This window comes from Silurus meridionalis, chromosome 13 (genome assembly GCF_014805685.1).
Source record: "Silurus meridionalis isolate SWU-2019-XX chromosome 13, ASM1480568v1, whole genome shotgun sequence".
Classification (NCBI taxonomy): domain Eukaryota; kingdom Metazoa; phylum Chordata; class Actinopteri; order Siluriformes; family Siluridae; genus Silurus; species Silurus meridionalis.
In genome coordinates, this window is record NC_060896.1 from 6,329,806 (window position 1) to 6,349,660 (window position 19,855).

The window sequence follows — 19,855 nt, forward strand, 5'->3', positions numbered from 1 at the left end:
ATGGCAGTAAGTGCATTAACTAAGATCAATTCTCCTAAATTGCAAGTGAGTGTGTGAATGTTTGTATATTTTCCCTTGTAATAGACAAGCATCCTATTCAGGTCGATCCGGAGTCAGTATTGTGCACACTGGGCGTGAGGTAAAGATTCAAATCCTGGCTCTGGATTGAATGTGATCCTGAGAGTGAGTGCAGAAGAAAGTTTAGGATCATGGTCAATTTGTTGACGGGTATTTAGTTTCTAGATTTAGAAAGAAGCAGAGTGATATCAAGTGTATGTAAAAGAGAGTGATGAGATCTTACAGTGTGTGTGTGTGTGTGTGTGTGTGTGTGTGTGTGTGTGTGTGTGCATGTGCATGCAAAATATTACATTTCTGTTGTTTCTCAACTCTTTGATTAATGAAAAAGTCCCAATTCTCATTCCCAGGAATGTTCGATAGTCTCGGCATGTGCGTCGTTTCTGTGGATCATGTTGTTCTACATGATTAAACATGTCTGTTAGAGAACATTCAGCTTGGGGAGAAATTGCACTTGGCTTCCTTCACTGCTGTGGTTTAGACACATTCCTCAGAACAAACTGTTCTTTTCTAACATCATTTATCTTTGTCAGTGCTCACTGTAATGCAGATGAAAGTATAGAATGAAACCTGTAGAATAAAACAAACTAAACTGTAATTATGGGCTAATGTGTTATACAATAAACACACAGTGTGACATGCTGATTTAGGAAACATATTTATGATGTAATGACACCTTAAACATGTTTGTAAGAAACAGTTTCAGATCATTCCTACTTGTTGTGATGTTTTGGCACGTTAGTCATTGAGCTAAGATCGATATAAAGGTTAAAGCTGAAGAGAGGGTATAATAAATGGGATGCTAGTCAGTGTTTGTGAATCCATGCTACATATCTGTTAGTGTAAACAACCGAAAATTTTCAGTCAAGATTTGATTATCATGTATATTATTAGCAAACTTAAGCACTTATTGTGGTACAACGTATTTGTTTCTAAACACTGGTAGGGTAAAAAATAAAGGACCACGTAATACGTTACTACGGATATGTTTCATTCAGATCACTGTGCTGACACAAACAAAATATAAGATCTGCAATATTTCACAAGTTTCAGTGTTATTGTTATGACGTGTGTGTGTGAGGTAGGTGTGAGGGTGATTGTACAACATACAGTTAACTTCACAAGAGGGAGACAAACCCCAGACAGGTGAGGATTTTGGCAACTTGATCCTAGATATTCAGGCCAGTATTTGGATGGACTTTTCACAAACTATCAGAGAGACTGATATGATTTCACTGCGTCCATAAAAGACTCTGATTAAAGGTCTCATGTGGTTTATAGGTGTTTATGGGGTCCAGCTGTAAAGAAGGTGTGGATATTTAATATGTACACTCAGTACACATGTACAGGTGTTATAGTTTTTTAGTTGGGTTATAGCCTTATCCAGAATATAGAATACATTTATTTGGGGAAATAATGTTTATTATGTAATGTACAAATTATTATTAGTGGTAGCCCTTTAAATATAAATTAAAACATGAAAGAATTAATGAAGTCATTGGTTGATTTACTTATTGACTGGTTGGCTGGTTAATCTCACTACATGTCTGGAGTTTTCACATTGGACCTCCTGGAGTGTTTAAAGGCTCTGGCATGGAGAAGCTGATGTTGGATCTGTGATGATCACAAATGTTGAGCTGTTTTATGAGTTGCTCAGTAGCTCCTAGTTTTATAACCATAAAGACTGTAGAAGACTGTAGAAAGAACATTTACTTATAATCTTATACTCCAGTGCTCATGTTAGTTCTCACTGTCCAGTGTTCTGTATTGTTTAAAGATCCATGATCAAACTCTTGATGTCACCCAAATGAGGATGGGTTCCCCTTTTGAGTCTGGTTCCTCTCAAGGTTTCTTCCTCATAACATCTAAGGGAGTTTTTCCTCGCCACAGTCACCACGGCTGATCATCAGGGATAAATACACATTTCACCTTGACTGTTAAATTCTGTAAAGCTGCTTTGAGACAATGTCTGTTGTGAAAAGCGCAATAGAAATAAACTTGATTTGATTAAATTGATTGGTTGATTGGTTGGTTGATTGATTGATTGATTGATTGATTGATTGATTGATTGATTGAACATTTCTTTACAAAAAAATAACTTGCCCCAGTCCCAAGTATTTCATAATGCAGGAAATCAAATGACACACTTTCCAGCTATCTGCGTCATAAAAGAAATCCCACAAAAAAAGAAAAACAGAAGATAATGAAAGAAAAGCGTTGGAAGAAAGAAAAGTGGGTGTGGCGACAAAGGCTGAGCTACAAACGTCTTTTCACTTCCTACATGTGTGCACTATAGTGGTTTATAAACAGTGGGTAGCACACACACTGTCACACACTACTTAGTGCACTATGTGGCCAATAGGAAGCTGTTTGGTATCCGGACAGAGTTAAAGGCAGAGGCTGATTGATGTGGACTACGGCACGCAGGATGGGTCAATCGCATTCTCTATGCGCGGTGTCGTACTCGACAGCGCCTTCAGTCCGGGGGAGCGGAAACGCGAGGAGGAAAGCGATACAAGTTTGCGGATCTGCGTGTTTGGGGATCAGGAGCCACCGGTCGGACAAGAATTCAATGAAAAACGAGCAGCTCCCGAGGCTTGAGTCGTACCGGCGTCACGCGTTCGAGAGCGTGTTGGAGGAGCACGCGCAGTTAGACGGACAGAGGAAGTCGCTTGATAGTGGCAGAGGCTCGGATACGGACCGAACCGCCGCCCCTGGTGACGCGCGGACTTCCGGCCGTTCCGTCGTCAACTTTGAAGGGATTTCGAGCGAGGGAACAAATGTAGCCATCGACGCGGGCTTCAGTAGCGTCGAGTGGGATGATAACAGCGACTCAAAACGCGGAGAGCGAGCAGCTGCGGAGGAGCAGGAGAAGAACCATGAGTGGAGAAGCTCAGCTCTGAACATGGAAGAACCCCGAGAAAGAGTTGCTATTGGTTTCGATGGCACAGGAGCGTTTCGGCTGTTCACTCCGATCCACTCTGGTCCATTCCCAGAAGACAATCATCCAACCATCAAACCAGAGCCGCAGATTCACTCTTATATAACGAGCAGACTCCTCGTTCCTCCACATCTCCACACCAGAACTCCACCGGCCGTCCAGACGTCTTCACCGCGCCGAAGCGAGAACTCTGATCACGATCTGATCTCTCCCGAACAGGAATACGTCCATGGCGAAGGTTTAATGGAGTACCACGGGTTCCCCGGGACCATCCCGAGACTCATTGTGACCCACGATCCGAGTCCGAGTCAACCGGAGGACGTGGAGGTCGCCGAGTACCCGCTGAGCTTCGGCGCCTTGTCGCTGGACCTGCAGCCCGGCCACGAGTCTCCGTACTCGGACAGTGGGTGTGGAGGCTCCCCTACTCCACGCGTCTCGCTCCGCAAGCTCTCCAGCTCGTCCTCGGCTGGACTCTCGTCCGCGTCCTCGTTCGAGGAGTCTGAGGACGACATAACCGGGAGCGACGTCGAGCCCACCAGCCTGTCCCCCAGCACGCACGTGTCTTTCGGCAGTCCGAATGCGCTGTCCCGGGTGAGTGTGGACATGTGGGGGGTCTGTCATTACTGCTGATCGTTTCTTGAGTTTACAATTACCACATGCTTTCATTTATGCAAAAATGTTAAAGCCACAAAATGTCTTTTTTTTTTTTTTTTTTTTTTTTTTCTTTTCTCCCCAAAAGTACAGTCTTTCTATTTGCACTTTTGTTTTTGGCTCAGGAGTGTCTCATTTTATCTCCTGAGAGCAACTCGTGTCAGACTTTCCTCATGAGTGCTTCTTTCTGTTTTCATAACACACACAATGGAGGAATGAATGACAGCATTTGTCATGTGTGTGTGTGTGTGTGTGTGTGTGTGTGTGTGTGTGTGTGTGTGTGTGTGTGTGTGTGTGTGTGTGTGTGTGGATGTGGATGGCCGTGGGTGGGACTTTTGGTTCTTGTGTTTCTGCTTGGCTTCACTCAGGGTTTTATGGTTTCTTCCACATTTCCTAGAAATGTGCATAGTTGGATTGGGGACATGGAGTTTCCCCTTAGGTGTGATTTTATATAGACTGAGGTTCCAACCAGGGTGTGTTTTTTTTTATTCTTCAGTGTTCCTGGGAAAGGCTCTGAATCTGGTGCGATGATGATGATGATGATGATGGCAATAATACACATGATTTTACAGTAGAGGGAAGTGAAATCAGAGTACATTGTTTACACAGCATGTCATCCCATCATCACCATCAGCAGCAGGTGAGACACATGACACTCCCACTCGCTGCCTACATTTCTGCTCCACAGTACACACACTAATCTCCCAGTCTGTCACAGGAGTTGATTAGCCAATGCTGGATCACACACTCTGATTCACCGTATAACAATCATTAGCATAATGACCCACAACAGACAGCTGTTTTTTTGTGTGCAAGGGGAACGACACAGTGGGATTCATCCACCTCGTTCTTCCCACTGGTGTGCACACAAACTGAGGCTTTATGTCTCTACAAGCTGCCAAGTCAAACAGTTGCTTAGAAAACGCGGGTTGTCATATTCCTAGAAATACCCCTTCGTAGTAAATGTTTCCAGTCGCCCTCATTCAAAGCTTTCTAAACTATTAAAACTGTTCTTAAGTGTCAACCAAATGTATCTGATCAATTATTTTAATATCTGTACTAGAGTTGATAAGTGGCTTCAGTCAGACGTCTGGTGCACTGTTCTGGAAAGTGTTCTGTCTAATGTGATTATCTGAATCACTGTATTGGAGCAGTGTTTATTTCCTAAACATTAGGAAAGTTGTAGATGTCTGATGGTAATGATGATTTGTTTTAGAGTTCAGAAAGACCGTATTCAGGAGGGGGAGAACATTAGCAGGCATCGTATTTGTATGCTCCTTTTGTTTTGTTTTTTCTGTGTGAATAATTTATTTTTTTTCCTATTCATTTACATCCTTAATACAGTGAACAACAATGCCCATTTTTGTCATGTGATGAGCTCGAAATGAAAAATAGAATCATTCAGTGATGAGTAACTTGGCCTAAACGCCAAAGCGTTGACTCTTGGAACATTTTCGAAGTTCTGGGCCGAGTGACAAATGAGGGGAAAATGTCAGCTGACTCTTGAGAAACGAACCATTTTACAGACAGGAGTTCAGATGCAGGAGGGGAAAAAAAGGAACTCTTTGGGAATTACAATCTGACTTTATAACTATGCAGTTAAGCAGCTTTTGGGGTCAAGGGTCAGGGATTAGTCTCTCCCAAACAGTGATAGCATGCAGGGCTGGGCAGTGTTTACAGTGTGAGGAGCGTAATCGTAGCTCTCCTGCTATCTCTTCACTCTGAACACAATGATGTGTTTTCTGTATCACCCTCTGCTACACAACACAAGTTCAATCTGTACTCCCGACGCAACCTTGACTCGAGGGCTGTGTATCGTATTGTGTCTCGTAAAATCATAAATGGTCGTGTTCAAGATTGTAAAATCTCGTGAAATGCAACGAGGTCAACACCGGTCATTTGAGAGCGGCCTTTCCTGCACTGTGCTGACTTTCTTTATTGTACCAATTGAATAAATTATTCACGTATTCAGAAATTGCTCTCTGCGCTATTTTCTGAAGATACACGAAGGCCTGCATGAGGATATGAGAATGTTTGTGGGCTTAGTGTGCGTCTGTGATACTTTAATACTTGTGTGAGTCAGGAGCTGGAGATTAAATTTTCTGTAAATTTTCCTAAAACTCAGCAGAAGAACATGCAAATGAAACTGCTCAATTGCTTAATAGTTCTGAGAAAATATGAAGTGTTTTGGAATATGTGCAAAGCCACTGTCGGGGCTGTGTGAATAGAGAAGGAAGCGTGAAACAAACGCTTTAATTGTGAACTGTAACGGCGTTCTTTTCAGTAAAGCACAAAGTGCACGAAGCTATAAAAATGCATATGTGAAAAGAAAATGTGGAAATCAAAAGTACAACTATTCCAAAAAAACATGTTTTCCTGACCCTAATTAGGAATCGGGTTCGTTTCAATTAGGATTTTTGTTGTTTTGCTTGTATTTCATTGGTTTACTGTTTATTATTTAGGCTCAAGTCAAGTCTATTTATGTTCTATTAGACATGAAAAAATTCACAACAATTTCTAGAAAAAAAAAAATCGATTTAAAAGCAAAAAATCACGTAATTCTACAGCACAGCAGGTCTGATCTCTCTGGTCCAACTGTTCACATTCCTCTTCCTGCATTAACTCATCTCGATTATTGATGTGACTTTCCGCCATATACACCAGCAGTTCCTGCCAGTAACTTGTACCTGCTCGATCTACACGCCACGAACAATGACCAAGGAGGTCTCGTTCGCCAGGCGATCTGTAAACTGACGCAGCAATTAAAAGCGCAAACCAGAATCGCCAGTCTTCATTACAAAATTGATTTGCATCAAAGGTCGTCTGACTCCTGTACGCAAGAGATTCACTGTTTCCTGGAAACTATTTTTATTGGAAATTTATTTTAATTCCATGCATCAGGAATGTGACCGATCCCGATCCATACCCGAGTGTCGCTCAAACATAATTGTAGTTCCAAACAAAAGAACCAAATATTTTACATTTATGAAACAAAGATTTGTGCCAGTTAATGTAATTTCTATAGTTTTACTGAGGAGATTTAATACTGGACACTTAATGAACAGGTAATGGGTTAAAAAAAAAAAAGCTTTTGGAAGTTTTCTGTGCTTTTGCTAACAGTGAGAAATGAAGCAGTTGTTTTTAATGTGCAGACGTTCGTTAGTATCGTTGAAGTTTTTATTATTTGTAAGGCTTGTTAACTGGATGAGAGAACGAAAAAGCACTAGGTGGGGAAACCAGTGTAATTATAACAGCTATAAACTGAATAACAGGAACTAGGTATTCTTATGACCATGTTCCACAACATCAGATGTGAGTATAAATGGTAAAGTGTAGTGTAGTGTGTGTGTGTGTGTGTGTGTGTGTGTGTGTGTGTGTACAAAAATACAGCAGGAATTGCTGCACAATAGGACTGTAACCTTGTCATTATGATGGTTATCCTTCTTTGCTGAAAAAATCCCTCACATTCAGATACACTAGAGAAATTATTTAATGTATATTAAAACTGAATATATATTTTGACCTGGCCATGTCAGTGTTGGTATCTTGTCACTCGTACTAGTAGCTTACAACAATTTATATTTTTATTTATGTATATGTGTAATGTCGTTGTTGTCCATGTTTCACTGCATAACCCAGTTGTTTTGTCTTTCTCTCTTTTGAACTGTGAGGTAGGCTTCATGTTTTTAAAGTCCTATGTCAGAGTTTTGCAGAGACAACAGCTTGTGTTTTTTGTTCCCTTATTGTTTGTGGTGTAGCTGCAGTGCAGAGAGGTAACACGTGGTGCAAGTACAGGAAGGTGTCATTTGAAAAACACTTCTTTCTTTTTCTTTTTTTTTTTTTTTTTTTAAATTCTCTCTCTCCTTGCATGCGTGCACACACGAATGCATGCTAGAAAGCAGTCTTGTCCGGGTCCAGATCATTTGTCTGCATTGTGTCTTATCAGTAAATCATGATGTGGTGATAACCCCTGGCCTGTTTAGCGGTTTCTTGCCTTCTTCCTATTGATGCTGCGAGCTGTAGACCAACGTGACCCAACTTTCTTATATTTCCGCCACCTGCAGACTTGCATAGACACGCCAACAGCGGCCCTTCAGTCAAACAGCGTGTCATGGAAAATTGAATTGTGGGCGTTTCCTTATGTCACTTGCCTTCTTTGAAGCCATATATGGTGTGACAGGTTGTTGTTGTTGTTGTTCCCCCTCCCCTTCACCCTTTCTTTCTCTTTTATTTTCTCTTTAAATTGTTAAAAGGTCTGTCAAATTCCCCATGCCCAACCCCATATTATTAATTTCTGTCTCATCGCAGTTTTCCCCCTCCTTCAGTTGTTTTGATAGAAAAGGCTACACTGGGCGTAGGGAAAGTTCTGCTCATGGTGCATACATTTTTTTGCTTGACAACCCCCAACACACACACATGCCACAAAAAGAATGACACCACATACTAATGCATGTAAACGTGAGCATGTGATGTGGTTGGTGATATTATCAAGCTCTTAGGCACTGTAATTAAGCTGTGCCTTAACCTCCACCTTGTTCTTCCAGACACTTACAGTAGAGGAAATCTCACAAATGCGAAAGGAATGGGATCGGTGTCGCTCTCTCAGGTGAACACTAGTTGTCCGGTTTGCTGCCTGCGATCTCGTACATGTTTGAGTGATTGATGAAAGACGTGAAGGACATTTGGATGTGGGGAGACTGGGGGTAGAGAGTAGGAGGAGTGGAAAAAGGGTACAACAACACACAAGGATTTAGCAGTGGGTGGGGACGAATCTGCCCTCAGCTTAAAGTCTTAAAGACTGAAACATCAGCAAATAAAACATAATTCCATCTGTTCAGCAAACTGGATATCACACTTTAGGAAGCGAGTCGGGTAAGTGTGTGTTTAGCCAGGGGTGTGTGTGTGTGTGTGTGTGTGTGTGTGTGTGTGTGTGTGTGTGTGTGTGTGTGTGTGTGTGTGTGTGTGTGTGTGTGCTGCCTTAATCCTCCTGGGCATGGAAGTGAGGGTTCCCCACAGGTGCTCAATAGGGATCAGGTCTGGAGACATATTTGGCCACTTCATCACCTTCAGCTTCCTCAGCAAGGCCGTTATGTTGGAAAACTGTTGTTCGGGAGGGAGGGCATGATGTTCTTCAGAATGTCATAGTACAAACAGGACGCTTCCTCAGACAGAACCCGACCCAGTTTTTATACGCCAGTGTGGCGGCATCATTAACAGTAAGCCAGAGCCTCTTAGCTAGCTCGCTAAAGTTCCTGTCAGGTGTGTTTCTAATCGTAAAGGGTGTAAACACGCATCACTGTTTTGTAAGTCAGTGACGCAGTTCATCAGGATTCCTGGTTTAGGTAGACCTGCATTAAGGATATATCGAATAAAATCATGACTTTGAGGCTGTTTTATGGTGTATAGGGTTAATTAACTTGTATTAACGTACATGTGTATTGTGTCTTTTTACAAGGTTAATTTGACTTGCACTCGTAGCCAATTATCCAATTAAAAACTGATATGCTGTTTAGTACATTAAATGATAGTCACTTTTTTTTGGTAATACAATCCATAATGCCTCAAATATTGCAATTTGCATAATACAGGAATAAAAAGATTTGTTACAATATTAGGGTTCAGTACCTCCAGTAAAGAGGTAACGTGTGAGCAAGGCGTGTTTGCTGTAAAAAGCCGGTCAGGTTTAGAGCTGTACGTTTATGTGCACAGTTGAGCTGCATGGTCACATGATTTGCACTCAGGATTCAAGCCCCTCACACAGATCTTCCTGTTTTTGCGAAACAGCTGCTATGAATAACAGCTTTGACCTCTGGAGTGGAATCTTGTGCTGGCGCCGAATTCAGCAAGACAGCCGTTGACTGGGTTCGTCATTCAGTAATGGCAGGGGATGATGATTTAGGAAGGAAAAAGATGTATGTAATTACGCACGTGTGTGTGTGTGTGTGTGCGCGCATGTGTTTGGGGTAAGCGACTGTTGGGAAATCTTGATCCTTGTTGTCAGAAGTTGCTTTCTGGTACGGAAGCTCTGACCGTATGCTGACTGAGATATATGTATCTACTCCCCTGAACACATTGTTTCTATAGTAACGCTTTTTTCACAGGGACTTCCATCGCAGATTCTGCTTTCAACAGACTGTTGATGTGATGTTTTGTGGAAGGAGACATTTATTCTATTCTATTATTTTAGTATGTTTAATATCCAAAATTCCCGATTCTCAGGAGTCTTCTGGGTGAGGGCCTCGTCACAGGTGGAGATAGAGCTGTAACGTTTTAAAATCGTTAGTGGAAACTGACAAGGGGTGTGTTTTGGAAGGTTTCTTTCTTTTATGCCCACATACAGTAGGTGAAAAGGCTCTGTTTGTGTTATCTTGAATGAGTGACTAGTGATTAGATTAGCATGACAGGTCAAACACAGGAGTTAAATAAAGGAGAAAGAGAATATACATGCAGGAGCTCAGATGTGACGCGCGCGCACACACACTCATCGCTTCTGTTTTTAATTCTGAAACACACCGACTCTTTAATACCCTCCTCATTTACACACTTCTGAACAGTACAGAGGTGAGTGCAGTGACCTGCACTGTGAACAACTGGTAATCATACAATGACTAGTCTGTATTAATAAACGTGTGTGTGTGTGTGTGTGTGTGTGTGTGTGTGTGTGTGTGTGTGTGTGTGTGTGTGTGTGTGTGTGTGTGTGTGTGAAAAGTTGTATTGGAGCATCTGACGTGTTTGAAGGGGAAAAAATGAAAAAATCCGACCAGCATGTGGAAGATTTCAGAAGTGTGTAGGCGTGTCCACGAGCACGCCATTGTTATTATGCAAGCCTTGCGTGTTCTGCTGTGTGTGTGTGTGAGGTTTTATGCCCACATACAGTAGGAGGGAGAGGCTCTGCAAGTGTGTGTGTGTAGGAGCAGTACATTGCTATGTGGTTGATTTTATTGTATTTAATAGTAAAATAATTTGCGTACATAAATATACATGGAGAATTGTTTTTATGAGAGCTGTGGTCTCTACAAATCACTGCAGTGCATCACATTCACTGATTTTTCCTTTATTCTTTCATTTCAAAAGATCAGGTGTGTATGAAAGTATGTTAATAGTGAAAATATTTGTTTGCTTTAAGTTTTGTAACCATGATGTAAATCTAGTTCATTCTGCTTTTTATTGTAGTAATAATGATCTTTTATGCATTTGTAACATTTTAATTCCTTGTAATATTCAGAACTCGAAACATTTGGTCTTTTGGGGGTTTTTGCGAGGCACATGTTCCTTCTGTTTAAGATTTACTTTGACCAAACAAATATATAAATGTGCAGTTCCACTTTATTGAAAAATCTTGAATAAGCATAAATAACAGATTTACACACACCCAACATCTGGACAGTTCATTTCTCTGAACTTTCAGCTGAAATACTTTGCCATTCCTCTTGTAAAAGTTTCCAGTTGGATCTCCACTAGTTGGAGATTTCTTTCTGACCTTACAATCCAGTTCAACCCAGAGCAGTTTATTAGGATTTAGGTGTGGTTACTGGCCAGGCCATTCCATAATGGGTCTCACTCCAGTCGACTATTTGCTATCTAAGCACTTGAGGAGCTTGGACGTACGCTTCGGCTCATTGTCTTGGTTTCTGTTGAAGTCGGTTCCAGTTTGCTGCAGTCCAGACAGAATTGCATGTTTGTGTGAAAGTATAGAATATAAATCTCCAAACTTTCACTGCTCCAAACTTTCATGTTTGATTGTGGGTGTGATGCAGTCTGATAACATCTCCCCTGTTCTCTGTTTTACATAAGTTCAGTGTCAGTACAGTAAAGGCTTCAGCTGTGAGTGTTGACGGTTAGAGCGCTCTGGTAGATCTGCATTCTTTCATTCGGACACGGTTAATACAGACCTCTGCCAGGTTCATTCACTCAAACAGCTGCTTCCTGCAGGACTGAACAAACCACACACGCACAACAACTCAGCAAAGTATCCTGTCATTACAATGTCTAGAAATTTTTCAACATCATCTCTCCTGTTCTGTCTTACAGAAGTCCTTCTGTACGAGAGAATGTCAAATTTGGACTCCTGTCTACAGAACTTTAGTCATTTACTGTCCATTCCTGTGTTTTTGGCTCTTAACTAGATCGCTGCATATAAGCAAAAGAAACATTTCCACACTTCACAGGCATTGTATGTACATCTGTTTTATTATTTATTTGTGGATTCAGGCACCAGATCTGGTCTGTGTGGTGACCTAGAGACACCTAAAGTAATAGTATTTAACAAAGTAAATATTTTTTTAAAACTAAGAAGCACTCCAGCTTTTTACATAAGAACACTGTGTGTTTAAATGTTGTTTTGGGGTCGTGCAGTCGGTGGTTTGTTTGACGCAAACTGTCCAAAGGACAGTGAATTTCTTCATAAATTTGCGGAAGGCCTGTAGTCTCTTCATGCATTTGTTCTCAACCCCTTGTGGTGTTTGTGTTGCAATTCAGTGAACTGGTTGAGCCACTAAAGCACACTTGGATTGAACTTTTTCAAATGAGCTGTGTGACTTAAAACCTGAACAGGGACACGCCGCATTCTTTACCTTCATTCGGACTTCTTAAAACACATGCACACACAAACACAATCAGGTGCCTCACACGTAATCGCTGCCTGAAGTAATCATTTGCAAGTAATCGATACCGCAGTGTCCTGAAACGCGTCGCGCCTTTTTTTTCTTTTCTCTTTTGTCGTCATGTCGGAGATAAAGTGCGAGTGTGAGTACAGACGCTTTTGTTCCCAGCCCTGGGAAATCGACTCTCGGTGGCGGTGTTGTGTACAGAAACTCACACTGGCTGGTCAATGTTTGATCGGACACACAGCAGTGATGTGTGTTACAGTAAAGGCTCCAGCTGTGAGAGTGTTTACGGTTAGAGCGCTCTGGAAGATCTGCATCCTTTCATTCGGACACAGTAAATACAGACCTCTGCCAGGTTTATTCACTCAAACAGCTGCTTCATGCAGGACTGAAGAAACCACACACACTTTGCAAAGTATTGTCATTACAATGTCTAAAAATTTCTTTTTTTTTTCCCCCTTTAGTCAAGATCGTGGAGAAAGCTAAAAAGCATGGTGCACATCACACCCTTCATGGTGTCCTATAAGAAGCACTACCCATGGGTGCAGTTAGCCGGCCACGCAGGTACTACCTCAACATCATGTCCTTTCTCAATCCCACTTCCACTCTTCTTTTTACAGATGTGAGCAAGCAGTGGCATTGTGTATTCAAAAGAACTTGTCTATGTAGTCCCTCATAATAAGAAAAATCTCAAAGTGGATATGGTTTCATTTTTAACAAGGAGTAATGATGAGAAAAGGCAAATCAGGACTTTTTAGGAAAATGCTTCAGTTTTATAGATAATTGTGTGTGTGTGTGTGTGTGTGTGTGTGTGTGTGTGTGTGGTAATATTATAAAGTAATTGAGACTGTAATTACTTTTTTTTTAATTAAGTAATAAAGTAACCATAAAATACAGCATTAAAATATAATAGTAATCTAAAATTAAGTGGAATTACAGTAAAAATGTAGCTAAAAAATATATATATATTATAAAAATTCTTATTTAATACTGAATATGAAGTAATCAGTTACCCGTTTCCACAGAAAATACAAATTCTTAAGAATAGGAACCGGCTCTGCAATCATTTCATTGCCATAGGGTTGAAATCTACTTGTGATGCGATGCGCTGCAACAGACGCAAATTAAAGCGTGTCGATTCAACAAAAGCGATCACGCACCTTCTGCGGAACAATAATTCAGCTCCAGATAGGAAGATAAACACGTTCACGTGCAAACGCTGCTATTTCCCAGGAAAAAAAAAGGAAACAGGATTAAAATCAAACAAAATATTATCTAGTAATCTAGATTATTGGAAAGGAGGCACTTTAGTTTGAGAACTGGGTGGAAAACTCAACATTTTATTTTACAGTAAGTAATATGTAAAGGGCATGTGGGTGCCTACGTCTTAAGTGTAAATGTATAGGAAGTAATTAGCATGTAATGCTTCAAAATGTGGTATTTTTCCAGTCCATTTTACTTCAGAAATGAATGTATAAATGAAAAGACACGTTTTTCTTACTAGAAGATGCATGTTCTGTGATTATACGTTTACAACTTTCTTTTTTTTTTTTTTGGTTTGAAACCAAAATTTTACCTTTTCAACAATCCTGATCTCACTCAACTTCAATGAGATGATGCCAGTTTAAGTAAATCACACTTCAGTGGATATTTGAGTAGCTACTACATAGTAAAAGGTAAATATTATTAACGAGAAAGTCACAAGAATAGTTAGTTTACTTACCATGTACAGATGCTTTACCACTTCCACTGTATTTACAAAGGAGTTACTGGGAAATGTGCCCAGAGAGATAAGTAGGAAATGTACATGTTGATGGTTATATATTCAAATAGTTAATGTTAACTTATATTTTGCACATAGTAATTTCTTTGAAAGTCCTGTATCTTTGTATTACATAGGAGTTGTATGCTTAGTAACTGAGAACAGTTACTTTTAGTAACAGTAGTAACTAAGATATTATCTACGGTTTCCAATAAAATGCTGCCATACCAGTAATGCCAATGTTTTACATATTTGTACCTCACATTAAGTTCACCAAACAATCCCAAATATTAAGTGTAACTGTTGGGTAGAAAGCTATCATTTGGCCATGTTTAGAAAGTGTGTAATGTGAAATACGTGTTGTGTGTGTGTGTGGGTGTTTTTTTTTTTTTATTATTATTTATTTTTTTAACCGATATGATTGCGTCGAAGATTAGCATGTGCGCAAGAGGAAGAACTTCCTCAAATACATTTACATTAGGCAAGCCAGCCACATCTGTGAGAAAAAAAACTGCCAAAAACATACATAACTTTCATCAGATGTGAGACCAATGTGTTGGGGTGAGTGGGTTTTTTTTTTTATCCCAATTCTGCTTCTCAAACATGTTTGTTTTTTGGGTTGTTGTTGTTGTAGGTAACTTCCAGGCTGGAGAATATGGAAGATTGATGAAGAAGTTTTGTTTGTGCGAGCAGCAGTGCCTGCAGCAGCTGATGACTGACTCGCTCAGGCCATACGTGCCAGGATACTACGGCGTGGTGAGAAAAGACGATCAGGACTACAACCTGATGGACGACCTGCTGGCTGACTTCAATTCTCCATCGATCATGGACTGCAAAATGGGCAGCAGGTGAGATTAAAGAGGATCAAAGCACACTGGCAGTCTGAAGTTTTTGAATTGACATAACCACTGAGAAAGTTCTAGAAAAGAAATTCAATAAGTGAGGAGTAAAATATAATTGGGTGATGGGACATGAAGGACTATTGACTATTCATGAATGAAATGATGATGGGTATTTTTCTTGCATAATTTATATTATATATGTATATAGTATGACTGGATGGATCCTTAGTCACATAGTATATTGATTAATATGGCAGCGATGGGGGGTGCACTACAAAGGCCTGTTTGTGAAAGACAACATAAGTTGAAAGGCACTTAAGTAAACTTATGATTTTGCTGTCCGTCTAAACCAAAGAAATAAAAGCGAACTATCTGTAGCATATTGAATTGCATCATTTTTTTTTTTTCCATTGCATCATAACGGGTGAATCGCATCAGTAAGCTGTTTCATATGAATCGTATCGTTGACTATGCATCGAGATGCGATTCACATTTTTTTCCATGTAATTGATACCCATCAGCATTACCTCAAATTCTTACAAAAGCACTGACTTTTGAGACTCTTTCCAAAGACGTCAAACAATTCAATTAAAAAAAGTCTTCTACATGCACCAATGTCCTCAATTCGTAACCCTTTTTTTTTAAACTGCATGTGTCATCTCTAGAACGTATTTGGAGGAGGATCTGGTGAAAGCTCGTGAGCGGCCCAAATTGAGGAGGGACATGTATGAGAAGATGGTGGCGGTGGACCCCGATGCCCCGACCCCAGAAGAGAAGGCTCAGCAAGCCATTCTGAAACCACGCTACATGCAGTGGAGAGAAACTCTCAGTTCCACCGCCACACTCGGCTTCCGTATCGAGGGCATTAAGGTGAGGAGATATTCTTAACACACTCGCACATATGCAGCTTGAGCTGATCTTTCAAATAGTTAGGTGCTAGCGTTTTGGATATTCATCTGTTCACGAGGGTTTGTTTGTGTATTAAGGTGTTGCTCAGATTTCCACTGTTTTCTTTGGGATTAATCTCAGGTGCCTTGCCTGGTATTTAAAAGTAAAATCATATCTCGAGAAACCTTTCAGCGTAGGTGCCTGTGGAAATCATTACTTTATAATCCATCAAACAAAAAAGTTCCTGTTATCACTTGAATTTTATTATCAGTCAGAAGTCTGTCATCCAGGGTTTTTTTATTTTTTATTTTTTTATAGTAACAACAAATGCAGCTTGTTTGTAATCCCGTCATATTAGTAGAAGCTGGAGCTTTACTTTTGACTGTTACACAGCACTGAAACTGGAGACTTCAATCGTGTAGACTACAAAATACCAAATAAACATCACCATATCAACGTTACACTTTTAGAGTGTCCGGCTTAAGCTTGTGCGTACGAGCTGTTGCTATGGAAATAACAACATATTAAAAGTAACTGCATCACTATAGTGTGATTTCAGCCTTGCAACTCGTTCTGGAAAATGAATCCACACCTGGCTAATCAGAGTCAGTAATTCAACAGTCTATTAAGAAGCTAATTGCTGTAAACAATTCAAAGGAAAAATGTCTCATTTGTGTACGATCTTTTTTCGGCGTTAAAAAAGGAACTAGAAACGATGACGCGAATAGTGCATGTGTAGTAGGCAAATGATAGCTCATGGTCTAGATATGTATGAAAGTGTCGCTTCAGTTGTCTCTAAATGGAAAGTGGCTAATGGGACACTTGCAAATGACCATTATGTTTTCCAGCCGCTCTGGTTTTGTGGTTAGTGCAATCTAATGTTGTTTTTTCGGCCCAAGCAACAATGCATGTAAAACCGTGTTACCTAGTTTTAATCTCTCACACAATCTTTTTTTAATTCTTTTTTTTTTTTTTTTTTTTTGCGCAGAAAGCCGACGGCACCTGCAACACCAACTTTAAAAGGACAAAGCACAGAGAACAGGTTATGAAAGCCTTGGAGGACTTTGTGGATGGAAACACACAGCTCCTGGTACGTCTGCTTCAGTCAGATGGTTAACAATTACTGAATGTTTCAGACTTCCTCTTGGGAAGTTTAAATAGATTAACCACATGCAACTCGATGATTTCGTCAGCTGTGTTATTCAAGTCAATTCCACAGCTCTGAGATGAAATGAGTGAATTCTTATTTTGTGAATGTTTGGTTTTTGCTCCGTCATGGCAGAGGAGTTATTTACTGAGGCTAGACGAACTGCGAGGTGTGCTAGAGAAATCCGAGTTCTTCCGGACACATGAGGTGAGTCCTCCTATGCTGTACTTGTTCTTACTATACTAATGAAGAGCATCGTTTCAGATGCACTATGTGGACATCTGACCATCACAGCTAAACAAGATTTTTAGATGTCCCATTCTACAATAGTAATAATAATAATAATGTTTGTAGAAGTTTCTCTGTACTACAAATCTAATAAGCTCAAACCCTGAAAAGCAGATCCACACTAATAACCCCTCCTCCACAAAATGTTACTGTTGGCTCTCAGATTGATCAATCAGACTGCTGGATAGTGAAAAATGATTAGTCACCTCAGAAAACATATTTCAAAGCCCAGTGACTGTTTCTTTACACCACCCCAGCCCTTAATTGGCATTGCATATAGTGGGTTTTTTTTTTTTTAGGTTGCTGTGCAGCTGCTCAGCCATGGAAATCTTTTTAGCGACGCTTCTCATGCACTGCTGACGTTTCCAGAGGTAGTTTGGCGTTTAGTGACTGCATCTTTAGCCATTTTTACCCACGTACTTCTGCACTCAGTGGCTCTGCAGCTGTTGTTGCTCTCAGATGCTTCCATTTCACAGTAACAGCAGTGTGCAGTAGACTGAGCAGATGCACCACTCAGCTGGGTAAACATTTCCCAAACCGAGTTGTAAAAGGTGGCATCTTATGACTGCGCTATGTTTAAAGGCACTAAGCTCTTCCGTCCAACCCTTTCTACTGCCATTGTTTGCCTATGAAGATTGCACGCCTGTGTGTTTAACTTTTTTAGGCACCTGTTAGCAATGGGCGTGACCGAAACACATACTACGCTGAATTTAAACAGAACTCAAATCTTGACCTCAGGGGAAACCTTTAGATTCCTTTTTAGGGAGGGTTTTTTTTTTGTTTGTTTTTTTTTTTTAATTTTGGTAGCAAACTTCTAGAGGCAAAAAAGGAATAAAAAAAAATTTGTTTGTACGGGAAATACATTTGTCTTTTAGTTTGTGAAGCTGGACACTAAAATAAGACTAACCAGTTTAGGCAAAAATTCAGCTATTAATAGTGAACAAAATAGATAGATAGATAGAGAGATAGATAGATAGATAGATAGATAGATAGATAGATAGAATGTGTGTGTGTGAGAGAGAGGGGGAGATGGATAGACTAGAGAGAAGAGAGAGAAGGGGGAAGTTGGATAGAATAGAGAGAGAGGGAGAGATGGATAGAATAGAGAGAGAGAGAATATGAAAAAGAAAAAAAAGTGTGGTGTGTGTGTATATATATATATATATATATATATATATATATATATATATATATATATATATAAATTAATAATTACACACACACAATAATGAAGTTAATAATTGTTTTGCTTCTGCAGGTGGTTGGCAGCTCTTTGCTCTTTGTCCATGACATCTCAGGCCTGGCACAAGTCTGGATGATCGACTTCGGAAAGACCGTGCCTATTGCGGAGAACCAGAGCCTGGACCATCGCACTCCATGGAAAGAGGGCAACCGTGAGGACGGATACCTCTGGGGCCTCGACAACCTAATCGACATCCTGAGCGCCATGATTCAGGAGAAATCGTATCGCGAGCCATGACTGATCTGCTGACTGTACGGAGGACACATTAGGACCAGAGATCAGTTGCTAACGACTCGGTGCTGGGAGAAAGAACGAAGAAACCTACGTGAAAGCACATGAAAGGGAGGAGAAGAAATATGTGCCTTAGCAGACTGATGATCAGCAGGATGCACGCACCATGTATGCAAAGTTCATAGACTCTTGGATTAAAATAACTTTTTTTTTTTTTTTTTTTTTTTTTTTTAAAAAGGTGAACTTGAAATTGAGACTTTTCAGTTTCTTTCTTTTTTTTCTTTTTATATAAACAAAATGAAAGTACAGATAACACTAGAACACTGGAGACCGATCCATCTGCTCATCCTCAATTAATATTTTTATAGTAATGTAAATATACTAATTTAATTTTATTCCAAGGAACCCTTTTATTTCTGTGCTTCCTGTTTTCTTTTGCGGTAATTTGATTTACGGCACCATTTAATTAGGTTGAAAGTGGACATACTGGATCTTAAATTGGTTTTGGGTATTTTTTTTTTAAACCACAGTTTAATATCTGAGCGTTGACAAGTTTTAATGGCACACGTCATGCAAGATGCTTGATCAGGTTTTAATGAGTCTATTTGTGGTCCAAGTACTGAAACCATAGGAAACGTTCCATTAAATATTCCCATTTTTCTAAATGATTCCTGCAAAAGCACATGAAAATCATGCAGTATTTTTGAGGTTTTTTTTCAACGATGGTGCGACGAATGCCATTGATTTCAGTCAGGCAGCTGGTTTTCTGGGCTCAAATGGACAAAAGTTTAGAAAGTTGGCAGCACATCATTTTTATTTATTTTCTTTTTCCCCCATAAAGTATTCTAAACTGGATCTACACTAAATAAATCATTTTGGAGCCAGAGAACAAGTGTCGTCTTGAGCAATCTGAGTACACGTTTATAATAACTGGAGCTAGGAACACAGTCACTTCCTGTGGCACTGCATGTTATATTCTTTGTAAACACTGATTGTAGTATTGTTTTTGATATTTGCTGTAATTCTCTGCTGTCTGTTAGTCCTTATTTTTTTATTTATATTTTATTTTTTTATTAATCCTTTTCTCTGACGTTAACTGGAATGTTTGGTTGAATATTTTGACCTTCTGACCAAAAAAAACAGGTACAATATGAGCCAAGCTAAATTCTTGGAAGAATATT

General features: G+C 40.0%; 1 protein-coding gene across 1 annotated transcript; it reads left to right on the top strand.

Moving 5' to 3' along the window:
* The first annotated feature begins 2,288 nt into the window (after positions 1-2,288).
* itpkcb (inositol-trisphosphate 3-kinase Cb) lies at positions 2,289-19,563 on the top strand. The gene is made up of 7 exons (XM_046864718.1): positions 2,289-3,607; positions 12,738-12,837; positions 14,670-14,883; positions 15,543-15,747; positions 16,754-16,855; positions 17,048-17,119; positions 18,459-19,563. The coding sequence occupies exons 1-7, from the start codon at positions 2,483-2,485 to the stop codon at positions 18,678-18,680; spliced, it is 2,040 nt and encodes a 679-aa protein (XP_046720674.1). The 5' UTR covers positions 2,289-2,482; the 3' UTR covers positions 18,681-19,563.
* The last annotated feature ends 292 nt before the right edge of the window (positions 19,564-19,855 follow it).